Source organism: Sceloporus undulatus, chromosome 6 (genome assembly GCF_019175285.1).
Source record: "Sceloporus undulatus isolate JIND9_A2432 ecotype Alabama chromosome 6, SceUnd_v1.1, whole genome shotgun sequence".
NCBI classification, from domain to species: Eukaryota; Metazoa; Chordata; class Lepidosauria; order Squamata; family Phrynosomatidae; genus Sceloporus; species Sceloporus undulatus.
Window position 1 is genome coordinate 9,473,366 of NC_056527.1, and position 13,012 is coordinate 9,486,377.

General features: G+C 41.0%; 1 protein-coding gene across 1 annotated transcript in view; it reads right to left on the reverse strand.

The window, feature by feature from the left end:
• Positions 1–13,012, reverse strand: part of XYLB (xylulokinase) — a 123,851-nt gene that overhangs the window by 84,845 nt on the left and 25,994 nt on the right. The window contains exons 10-11 of the mRNA XM_042471902.1: positions 1,430–1,548; positions 480–561 (exon numbers count right to left, since the gene is read on the reverse strand). Of these exons, the coding sequence (XP_042327836.1) occupies positions 480–561; positions 1,430–1,548 (201 nt within the window). The remainder of the gene's footprint in view (positions 1–479; positions 562–1,429; positions 1,549–13,012) is intronic.

The following is a 13,012-nucleotide window of genomic DNA, read 5'->3' on the forward strand; positions in this document are numbered from 1 at the left end:
TAAGGGCCGCCATCTTGTCCATTCCTGCTGTACAGGAATAAACAGCTAAAGCACTCCTGAAACATGCCTGTCCAACCTCTGTTTAAAGACCTCCAAAGAAGGAGAGTCCAGCACTTTCTGAGGCAGTCTAAGATGTTCTTCCTAATGTTTAGCTGGCATCTCTTTTCTTGTAATTTGAATCCATTGGTTTGTGTTCTACCAGAATACACACTTACTCCATGATATATTGCACATGTACTGATTTCAAGCCAGGTACCTCCCATCCTATATCTGTACATTTTTTCCTGCCTAAATATTGTACCCAGCATTTATCTCTGTTCAAATTCATTTTGTAAGTTTTGGCCCAGCTTTCCAGCCTGTCAAGGTTATTTTGAATTCATATATGACACTTCAGGAAGAGTATTCAAGGGACAATATGAAATACATTTTATATTTTACAAATTCAGTGTTCTACCAACAAACTGTTTAAACTTTCTTACCTGGATTGTCTCCAGTAAATGCTACAACTTTACAATTGGGATTAAACCCAAAACGCTGAATGTAATATGGTGAAATGGAACCCTAAAATTGAGGGCAAAATGAAACAAAGTTAGGTGGAGATAGGGGTTAAAGAGAATTATACCAGTAAAATTAAGCTTCTTTCACAGAATACTCACAAAATTCTATAAATCCACCTAATGACATTCAGCAAGGAAATTTCATTAATAGAAGGTGGTTGGGAATCTCACCCCAAAGTTGTAGGCTTCAATAAGATCACAAAACTATAAGTTTCAGGATTCTTGGGGGGGAGGACAAGACAGAGAGCCTGAGAATTTATGGCACATATTTGTAGAACCTCGTATTACTACTAAGACTTTATTGCAAAAAATAGGTAATTTTCTTAACCTAGCATTTTTATTTTTTAAAAAACCTCATATATGACACTGCTTGAAGTACTTCTTCATATCAGTTTCTGAAAGACCACATATCCCCTTCGGCGTTGGTAACAGATCATTTTGATGTATAAAGCCTTTTTTCCATTACAAGAATCAACATTTGCAATTATCATACAGTTTTTTGGGTTACTTACAACAAGGAAATAACAACTGAAAACAGTTCTCATTTATAGCATATAGAAGATATGCCTATCAAAAAACTCTAATCTCTAATCGGACCTCCACTAGACAGTTGCTGCTGTTCTTATGTGCTGTCAAGTAAGCTTTGACTTACAGCAACCCAGTGAATGAGAGACTTGTGTTAGACCCTATTATAGCCTCGCTAAGGTCTTCAAACTCAGGTTTGTGGCCTTCTTGATTGTGTCTATCCTCCAGTAATCTGGTCCTCCTCTTTCCCAAGTGCCATCAGCTTCATTGAGCAGCATGCACAACAATACATACCATATAACAGTATACACTACATATCAGTACAACATAACAGTACAGGTACATACTAGTATTTCATGAGATGGTACAGGATGGCCCAATTTTTTTCCTAATCCAGGTGCGCAAGCATCAAGACAGGCTGGACTCCATGCTTTCTCATAGATCTCTAATAAATTCATGCCAGAACCTGAGGTAGAAAACAGATCCTTTGTTTCAAATGTGAGAAAAACAGTTTATGCAATTTGCACAACATCTATTGCAACTACTACAACACATCACTGCTTTTTAAAACAGCGCTCCAATACCCCCACAAGAGTAGAATGGGGTGTACACTACGTTACAGGGCTTTCTCTGTAGCAGGAGCCCAACTGACAAGCTCCCTGCCAAGGCACATTAGGCTGACTCCATCTCTTTTCAGTTTCCATAGGGTAGCAAAAGAGTAGTTTTGGCCTTTGACCTTTGAAACTCCTCTGGCTGTTTAACTATTTGGTTTGAAATGATTTTAAGAATTATTTTTATTTTATTTTTTAATCTATGTGTTGTTTTAAATGTTTTTATCCATTTTGCATCCCCCAGGGACTTTGATGAGCTGAGAGAAGATATATAAATGCTTTAAATAAAATAAATATCATCACTTATCTTGTTTATTCTACTTATTAGCCTAATTCTGTTTTCTAATTAATAAAGAAGAGGAGGAGGAGGAGATAACATTCAAAGGTAAACTAAACAAAGAAAAAGATATCAATGGTGAGACTAAAAACACCACGTACAGCTGTGTAACAGAAGCCAAAACCTGGTGCAACGAATACCTAGATTTTATTTTGAAGCAGTAACATGAAAACAACAGTTGATAAACAATGATCCTCTTCTGCAAAAGAAAGCTGTTAATACTGGCAAAATGCAGCCACAGAAGTCACAAATCTCTCTTTGCAGTGCATTGCAAAGTATGAGTACAAAAGAAGTGCCCCTCATCTTGCAGATCGGCATGTGAAAAAGTAGATGTGCAGAGCAAGGTAAGCAAGAAAAGAAATCATTCCCAACCCCAAAAGACCCATTTCCATATTACATTCTCTTACAAATTAAAAATACATATTTAGCATAACATTCTGTTTCAGAGGCAAGTGCAGGGTAGGTTACTGTCATGATAGTATTTTTCTTTGGTCACTTTAAATTTTGGCTATATTATGCCTTCTTTGTTATTGCTTTTCGAAATTATTAATTGCACATGCACTTTTACTGATTGTTATCTGTTTTCATGATTATGTATGCCACTCTGGATGCTTTAAGTAGAAGAGGGAGAGTTAAACAGATTATTTATGATGAAAGTGATGATTCAGAAGCACTTATTATCTAGCGAGGGAGTGGAGGGAATGATGGAATAGAAACTGGGCAGTAGCTTTTTGCATTCATCCTTTTGCATTCACAGAAAATCTGCATTCATTATCAATATACATCCACCTTACACCCAGACACTTAACTTAAAGGAACCTGGGTAAGAGACATGTAACTTGAAGACCCCTAGCCTCTATGTGGCTGTAACCAGTAAGTTGTGCCCTGTTTGAAGCTGGGAAAGGACCCCAACACATGAACCGAGGAAAAACTGAAGCCCATGTCTTTTGTCCAAAACAGTAACTATTTGAAGTTCTGCATTATTCACAGTTCAACCCTGACTCCTCACTCAACTCCAATAGATTCTTCCTCTCAAGGAAACCTTGGAGAAAAAGCCATGTTGGACAAACAAGCACTCCTATATCAAATCTGGGCTCCTCTCAGGCCTGCTACTTCCCTGGCACTTGGGGAAAGAAGCATCAAAACCTGAGGCAACATTCAGGAGCCCTATAGAATCCAGAAGTCTGTAATTTGATGAATCACTAGAGCTCTCTGGCAGATAATTTTAAGTACTATTCTCTAAACTGCAAATCCCAGGATCTTGCACATGGATGTGTATGGAATCATAGTTCTATAACTATGTAGTGTGAAAAGATCTCAGGATATGTTTGGAGCAGCCGTTGAGGTGGAGCAAGGGCATGTCTGTGAAACCAAATACATTGGGTTGCCTTAACATTATAGCAGGTTCTTATGAGTTTGCAGTGGTAGATCTACTGAATTTTCCATGGAGTCCCATATCTCTTCAGCATAGGAGCTCTCCCTGGTGGCCTATGAGGGGAGGATCCTGACAATGTGTATGCATACTGACGAAAATTAAGAAGACATCCCTAACATCTCCCAGAAGACAAAATTTTGACAATGATTTTCCAGTGACCAGTACTAAAAAAAATGGACAGCTGGCACATGTAGAAAAGAAATACAGGAATAGAAGAAAGCATGGGACAGTGAGACACAGAGATGTTAAGGCTAACAATACCCTCTGGCCTAAACCCAGCTGTTAATCATTACTCAAAAAGATCCATTGAATCAGGGAAACTTGCAAAGTGTTGACTTATCAAATTCCTATTGATCCTGGCCTCTATGTGGCTGTAACCAGTAAGTTGTTCAAAGTTTACTCTAGTTGGAGTTAGCAGGTTGATTTAAACCTCAGAAGCTTACTTCCTACAAGACAGAAAGTAGTCAAACATTACTTCTTAACTTTGTGTGGGATTTTGTCTTGCCACCTATCTTCTTTTTTAAAAGACAGAAAGCCCGCCTGTTATTGCCCTTCCTTCTATGCTTTCTTCCCTTCCTTCCCTTCTAACATTTTTCTTCACCATTCACCTTCAATTATTTTACTCTCTCCCTCTCCCTCTTGGTCTCGGTCTCCTCTCATCTGAGACAACAATTGATAACACCATTTTCCTTAAGCAAGTTATTTGATCTGATATCTTCCAAGGTGTAGAAGAAGAAAAAACTAGGACTATAATTTCCCTGGGGCTCACACACACTCTCTCCCCCACCTCTTTTTTCTTAAACAGAGAAGCTCTAAATCTGTTCTTCTTCTGGGATCCTGCCAATGCTCCAGTTGCTCTGGAGGAAAGAGACACTGAAGCATGCTGCCAATTGGCGTGAGGCTGAACTGGCTCCCTTGCCACGGACCAGGAAGCAATTAGTGGGTTGGCATCATTCCATGGGCTCTTGTTCAGTTGAAAAACAGGGCTAGAAGGATTATGAGCACTATATGGACCAGGCAGCTGCCACATAGATGTATTATTTTACAATAATCACATACCTAGGCCACTACAGTTCTGTGCAAAATATCCACCTCCTAATCTCCATTATCTAACATCACCTGATATATATCAGGAACTCTGCACAGATTTTAAAAATTCTTTTCTACAAGGGTCATCATCGTAGGTATAAAACAATTGGGGTAAATGAACGGAAGTGAAAGGGGAAATGGAGTAACTACTGGCAGCCAACTTGGAACTAGAATCGGATTCCTTTCCAGGCACGTTGAACATCTGAAGAGGCCAACATGGAAGGAACCATGCAGGCAGAATGAAGCATGAGCACAGTGTATATATCTGGATAACTATATCAAAAACCACCAGAATTTATTCAAGCCTGTTTTTCAAAACTGAGTACTAAACTTTCCTTTTGTATTAGCTTCCTATACTCACAAGTCTAGCTAGAGCAGAAAGCAGGGCAAACTAAGGATAGATCCCATACAGGTTCCAAGTTAGGCGTCTACCCTGGAATGTGACCTGGACCATACAGGTGAATCCGTGGAAGACTATGTCACAAGAGCACACAGATTATGAAGCCTTGATGTGCATCACTCACTTGTAACTATTAACCCTTCTTCTGATGCAGAGGGAGAGATTTGCCTGTATTTCACTTTCTTATAGTGCATCAGTCTGTTGCTTCTGATCATCTTTTCCTAGGAATGTGACTGATGCATTTTGGATAAAGTCTACACATGTCGTTTAATGCACTGCAGGCAGAGACAAACAGTCTGACCCATAACTGTGAAATGAGTACACAGTCAGACCTCCCCAACCATGAGTTTGCCCATCTACAGATTTAAGCATCTGTGGACAGCGAGCCCTATTGCCCCTAATGGCCATGCATGCACGCAGCTATGGCAGAGCAGCTACACAAGCATGCGCTACCACTGAAAACCATGGGACTTGAGGTACAGCAAGTTTTTCATCTGCAGAGGGGCTCAATAACAGAACCCTCACAGATACTAAGGGCCAACTGTATATTCAACTGTAAGTCAACTTCATGTATAAGTCGAGAACAGGTTTGGGGACAAAAATTACAGATTTTGATATGACCCATGGATAATTCAAGGTTAAATATTAGGGGCATGTAACAAAGGATTTAAAGGATGAAACAAAGGAAAACGCTGCCAAGGAACCCAGAAGGCTGGATGGATGAGAGCGCGGGGGGGAGATGTTAGTGCTTCCAGGACAGATTACACTCTTGCCTTTCACCAGGGGATGGTTCCTTTTTAAATAAGAGTTAAGGTATAACACTTGTCTTACACTGAGCTGTGGGTCAATTTTTTGACTGAAATTTCTAGATTTATACATGTGTATACACAGCAGATTGCTAATCCATAGGGAATAATAAGTACCCAGTGACTGGCCAAAGTAAAACCTTGGAAATACAGCTGTAGTCACCCACAAATCTCACACTGACCAAGCAATGGGACACGTGTAAATTGTATTTCTGTTCTTTAAAAATTCTCTCTGTCCCTGCTGATCTAAATCAGCATCATTTATTAGCATTTAAGAGTGATGATTATGCTGAGGGACTACAGGGAGAAAGTTGAGTGAGTCTACAAGAAGCTAACAAGAATGCTGTAGATTTCTGTTACGGAATCATGGAACAAATTAGTAGCACCTAATTAATTAGATGCATTGATTTGCATGAAACAGAATTGATCAAGCTTAATAAATTGAATCTTGTTTTACAAGACTCCAGGAAGATATATGGTAGTAGCTTTCTTTAAAGTGGATTACTTGGGTCATAATCCTAGTCACACTTACCTAGGAGTAAACCACTTTGAAGTCATACATACTTCTGAGTATACATGAGAATTAAATATATATTAAGATATACAGTGAGGTAAACAATGAGGGGTCTAGGGGCCAATTTGCCCCAATTTATTCCAGAGTTACATCCCAACACATTCAGAAGGCACCACTGGAGAACAAAAAATTAGAAAATGGATTCTTAAAGGCTTTAAGACATTCAACATCCATTAAAGCTGGCATCATAGAAGAGTCCAGTAGTTCTTTCTCTTCCCATATATTCCAGCCCTTCTCTTGATAGTTCATATTTCCATTTCTTAATTTAAAAAAAAAGATGAGACTAGATTTGGCAATACTGTATAAGGGAAAAGGTAGGGAAATGTACAGGCAAAATTCTGCATAACTGCTCAATAAAAAGTAAATTTGTTCTTGCCTTCCAATGTTTTCCTGCTTTCTAATTACTTCACACATTTTTTAAAAAAACACTCACACAACTCGAAACTACACCAAGTAACAAAGCTATTCACGTATAGGTTTTGTCATTTTGTGTATCCATAGACCACCACCACCACCCTGGTACAGTGAAAGTTCTGGTTAAGAACCAGATAACACACTCTACTTTAGGTTGAATTCTTATTTCTAGGGGGTGGGTTTTTTTAATTAGAAAAAAGATTTGCCACTTGTATGAAGAAAGCCCACAAGTCAGCAGATTAATGTATTCCATGAGCAACTGGTTTTAAAGCAACATATGGCAATTTTGAGATGAAATCCCTGACTTTTCTGAACCCTGCGAAACATTTAATCAGAATTCTCTTGTGCCACTTTGCAAAAGGGCACAACAGCTCCAATCTTTAAACTCCATCTGTGCCTGATTCTTTAATCTCTCTGCAAAATGTAGCTTCCAGACCAACAAAACCAGTAAAACCAGTCCACTAATGCTTGTGTTGTAGGCCTAAGAGTATTTATTCAGTATGTCATGTAATTTAATAGCTCTCAGCAGGCCTTGTAACACTACCAGCTATACAGCTAAATGGTAAACTAAACCATCAATGCAAAAAAAAATTGCACGGCATCATTTGAACTGCTAAATAGCCCATAGATCAAATTTCCCAGCCTTTCATTCAGAATTAATGTCTTCTAATAGCAATAACTATCCAGGAAATCATGAACACATAAAGAAGTTGATGTACAGTATCACTCTTTTGGTCTCAGAGAACAAGAAACACTAAACAGGTAACGTCATTTATAGAACATGGCCACATAGCCCGAAAAACCCACAAAAAACTATGGATGCCGGCTATGAAAGCCTTCATAGAATCATAGAGTTGGAAGAGACCGCAAGGGCCATCCAGTCCAACCCCCTGCCATGCAGGAAATCTAAATCAAACATCACCGACATATGTCCATCCAGCCTCTGTTTAATGACCTCTAAGGAAGGAGACTCCACTACACTCCGAGGGAGGAATGTGTTCTACTGTCGAACAGCCCTTACTGTCAGGAGGTTCCTCCTAATGTTGAGGTGGAATCTCTTTTCCTGGAGCTTGCATCCACTGCTCTTAGTCTCTGGAGCAGCAGAAAACAAGCTTGCTCCCTCCTCAATATGACATCCCTTCAAGTATTTAAACAGGGCTATCATATCACCTCTTAACCTTCTCTCCATCAACTCCATATTGGGCCAATGTTCATTGTTAAGACTTTTCAAAGGATTTCTGCTGTGCCCTCAATCTACCTTTTAACCCAGTTTTTAAATCGATTCTTCCACGTGAAGTTCATATTGGGCCCGATTCTGTCACAATCCACGTCGAGGCTTGCACAAGGAAATGCCCCTTAGCGCGGGCTATCGAGATTCGGGCTAAAATTCATCTTTTCTGAAAAGACCCGGGTTCCGCGAAATATGAACTTGCCCTCGATCATGATCGGGGCAAATTCGGGGAGGGATTAAGGTCAGAGGGTGGGCAGAGGTCAGAGCATTCCCTCCCCTCATCGGAGGAGGAGGAGGAGGAGGAGGAAAGAGCCAAAGGAAAAAGGGGAATCTGGAGGAAAGGGTGACAGGAGGCAAAAAGGGGAAATCAGGGTGACTGACGGGGGCTGCAAAGGGCTATCAGAGAGAGGGCGGTAGTGGAGAAAGTGATGATGGAGGAGGAGGAGGAGGAAGGAGCCGTGGGAAGAAGGGAGCCATGGAGGGCATGGAGCAGGAGGAGGAGGATGAAGGAGCCAGGGCAGCTCCCAGATTGAGGAGAGGGTCAGAAGGAAAGAGGAGGAGGAGGGATGTAGGGAAATCAGGCTGTAAAATCAGGCTTTTATTTTTGACAATTTATGCGCATGATTTTTTGGGTGACATGTCTGTGTGCTTGCTTGTGCTTTATTTCCTCTTGCTCCTGGATGATGATGATGATTAGTGTTATATGAGGATGCTACAGTCAGAATGCCTGTGCTGCATTTCCCTTTTATTCCCAATTAATTCCATGGGTCAGTTGGAACTGACAGGTTACTCTCTCTCAGCCTCAGTGGAAGGCAATGGCAAAGCTCCTCTGAAGAGAATGTAGCAGGAGAAAAAGGGTCAGTTCAGTTCAGGTCACAGGCAGGGCATGAACAGAGCTCGAATAGGCACCCCCCCCCTTTCTAATTTTTTAAAATATTTTGACAAAATATGCGCATGTTGTTGTTTTTTTTTTTTGCTTTAGGCAGCCCAGACAATAGATGATGATAGATAGATAGTAGATAGACGTGGGTAGCTGCTGCTGGTTCACTTTCCCTTTCATTTGCTCGCTCCCAGCAAAGGGGAAATGTTACAATGGCAAGACTTGCGAAGGAATGCTACAATTCGAATGTTACATTTGTTGCTCTTGTCAATTTAGCCAATTGGCAAAATGATACATGTTTTTGCTACTGTCTCTAAGGAATTCAGGGGTAGCCCTGAATTGCTTTTAAGAACAAAAAAAAAATAATACATGGCAATCGCATCCTTTTCTGGCATTTCTGAGGTGAGGAATTTATTATTATTATTACATGTGTAAGAGACATTCTGGGGTGGCAAGGAGGAGGAGATACAAGATGCATTAGCTTGCATTTTGGGGTTGAAAATGCCCACAACACACACACACACACACACACACACACACACAAAGAGGTTTTTAAATTTGACAAAATGTGCGCATTTTGGTGCATTTTGTGCCTGGCTTTTTAAAACAAGGAGAGGGGAAAGCACACTTCCGATGCCCCAAAGAGTGCTGCAAACGTCACCTATGACGATCACTTGATTGACAACAGGCGCCTTCATGGTAAACCCCGATTTCTGAAGAAGACATTCAGGTTAAAATGCCCCTCTTCTTGTAGTGGGCACTTACTAATGGAGAGATTCAGGAGGGGGCCCCCTGAATCTTCCCAGTTCCTTCAGGAGCAAACCCGCCAGTGGGAATGGGGCCTGAGCAATTCTGTCCTGAGACTGGATCAGCTAAACTCATAATTATAAACCTTTTGTTTTTAAAGCCAACAAAAGTCTATGTCAACAACCCTACTCATAGCCTCCATACAAGTTGATGAATTTTAGTAGCTACCTTATGGATTCTAGAAAGTGAATGAAGAGCATCAGCAAAGCAACACGTTTTAATATTCAAATTGCTGTGGTTTTATAGGTAGCTACTTGAAATATTTTCACAGCCGCCCCCTTTGATTCCCAGTTGGTGGGAAAATGCAGGTAATGGGAAATTTAATAAAAAAACGAATTTCGGAAAGGGGGGGGGGGCTTACGCACAACCTTATTTCTCCTGCTCCTGGGACCACTGAGACTATACATTGCTTACATTTGGTGGGATAACGCCCTGTGGCTTGCTTGAGCTGCCAAATCAGAAAGCAATTACCAGTATTTTACAACCACTGAGTTCTGGTTTGTAACCTCCTGCTATCTCTATACATTGTCTGAGAGACAAATGGAGAAAAAGAAAGAGAGACACATTTTCTGCTACTCATTCAATCTAAACCATGGCACAGCTCCAAAGATCCCCATCAAGCATTTCCAATCATTTACAGTTCCTTGGATACTCAGCCCAGATACTGAACAGAAAGGGATCCAATACTCTCACAGGTCACGGTTCAATGACAAAAGCAGAGAAGAGGTCAATGGTTGGATGAAAAGTTAGTTCAATAAGGGGATGAATGGAGAGACTCAGTTACTGGACAGGATGGAAAAAGTATCTTAGTGAAAAGCATGATCAATTTGATACTCAAGGGGGTCCAAGAATACAACTAGCATTTTATACAGTACTAGCAAAGTATAAATAATAACATGACTTTAACTAGGGATGTAAATACACATATATAAACACACATATATACAGTCACATACATATTTTTTTATAAAGAGATTTAAGGCTGACTTTTTGAATTACCTTTACTCAGAGAAATTACAGTGGACCCTCCACATACACTGGGGTTAGAGCACAGGACCCCCATGAAAGTGGGGAAAGACAAATTTAAAAAAAACACTATCTTTTTACCTGAGAGAACTCCTCTCTAGGAATCTCTAGGTCCTCCAGTGCACCTCTGTGGTCAACATCTGCCAAAGGTTGATGTCCAAATGCCTAGAGAAGAGTTTTTTTCTAGTAATCTGTAGGTCCACCCACACAACTCTATGGTCAGCAAAATCCACAAAAGTAAAAGCCGCAAATGCGGAGGCCCAACTATAATTGTATTTGTCCTTTAGGTTACACATTCAGTTATTCTAGGCACAAGAGAGGCCTTTTTTAAACCAAGAAGTTTAAAACTGGAGTGAACCTCTGGCTTACTTCCTGGTGTGAAAACCTGCCTACTTTGGGCATAAAACATCATGAAAAGTATTTCTGGGTTTTTAGATTTTTCAGTTTTTTAAAAAGTTAAAATTTCAGGGACTCGGGGAATGGCAAGAGCCCATGTGAGTGCTAGTTTTCTTGGCAATACTTTTTGTAAGCCACCCAGAGATATAGGGTGAGGTATGAATATTTCAACAACAACAGCAACAGCAACAACAACATGCCTCTTCCAATAACTGGCAGTTGTCTATCCTGCTACTACATGCATACCTCAGTTAACAAAGGTTCAAGTGAAGCTGGTTTTCACAAAATCTTTTTTTTTCCTTTGCCCAGCATGCACTCCTTTCTCTTCATCCTCTCTCTAGCTAGAAGTTTTTTTTTATCATCATCAGAATTCAGGGGATGGTTAAGGAGAAATGGAGAGAGACAGACTTTTGGTGTCGGGCTGCAGCAGAATATCAACAGTAAACAATGAAAGAAACAGTACCTAAGCAGGGAAAAAGTGGATGCTATCCTAGCTGATCCTACGGGAGCATGCAAGGTAAACAGCAGTTGTCTCCAGAATCCTTCAGTTGACTAAAAGGAATTTTGTACTCATAAGTCGTAATTGGAGCTCCAGTCTCCAATGTAGGCAAAATATTATGGCTGCCTTTTGGAGGCTCCTGTGCCTTTCAGTAAACTACTACCTCTTCCCAGGTCTTGTCCATTTTATTTCTTTTTATTAATAACACCTGTGGGCTTAGTGAATACAGTACTTTTGTCTCCAACAACTTGTATCCATATCAGTTTCTATGGGGGGGGTGATTAATAATTTCCCCTCTCTTCGGCCCAGTATAGACAGGCCAAAATAAAGCTGCTTCAGGTCACTTTGGAGGTATGCTGTTTAAATGATGCATGGGTCCTAAGAGTCTGGAAGCCATGCCAAAGCCACAATCCAGTCCTAAGGACTGGAGGGAAGCTTTGGTGCAGCTTCCTGATTCTTAGGACGCATGCATCATTTAAACCAGGGGTAGGCAACCTTTTGGAGCCGGGGGCCGGGTTGGTGTCCCCCCGACAAGTCGGGGGGCCGAAGCCGGGGGGTGGAGCGTCCACCTCCGGGGCGTGGCTGCATGCTGGGGGCGGAGCTTCCACCCTCCGGGGCGGAGCCACTCTCCGGGGCGGAGCCTCTACCAAAGCCCTGCAAGGAGGAGGAGGCGTGTGCCCGCCCTCTCCTCCTCGGTGCCTTTCTGGACAAACACCCCCAATCTGCATTCCAAAACACACACAACAGCACAGTTGTGCATTTCACATGGCTTTACTTAACATGGCCTCTTGCATATTTCAGAGGCTTATTCCATAATCAAACCCCTTGGGTTTAACACTTAGCATGGTTTAACATGGCTATGCATATTGAACATGTCAAGGTGGTTTCACCGTTCTTGGACCAAGTGTACTTCTCAGAAATGTGTACTTGGTTAAGGGACTTTGGTTTTTCTTCACTGCGCATGGGTTTGTAAAAATCACAGCAATTTACACTGGCCTTGCCCCAGAGGCTTTCTGATATCAATATTGCCATTAAAGAACCAAAAACATACAGAAAAGGCACTTTAGAAAGTCACACTCTCTTGTCTTCAGAAACAGTGCGTGCATGCCTCTCAAGCTGACTCATATCATTATCACTGTCATCATCATCATCATTATCACCACCACACTATCATTGTCAAAGCAAGGGAGACTTGTTAGCATTAAAAGCACACAAAACACACTTTGCAAGTCACACTCTCTCAGCTTCTGAAACAGTAGTTGCATACTTCTCAAGCTGCATCATCATCATCATCACACTATCATTGTCAAATCAAGGGAGACTTGTTAGCATTAAAAGCACACAAAACACACTTTGCAAGTCACACTCTCTCAGCTTCTGAAACAGTAGTTGCATACTTCTCAAGCTGCATCATCATCATCATCA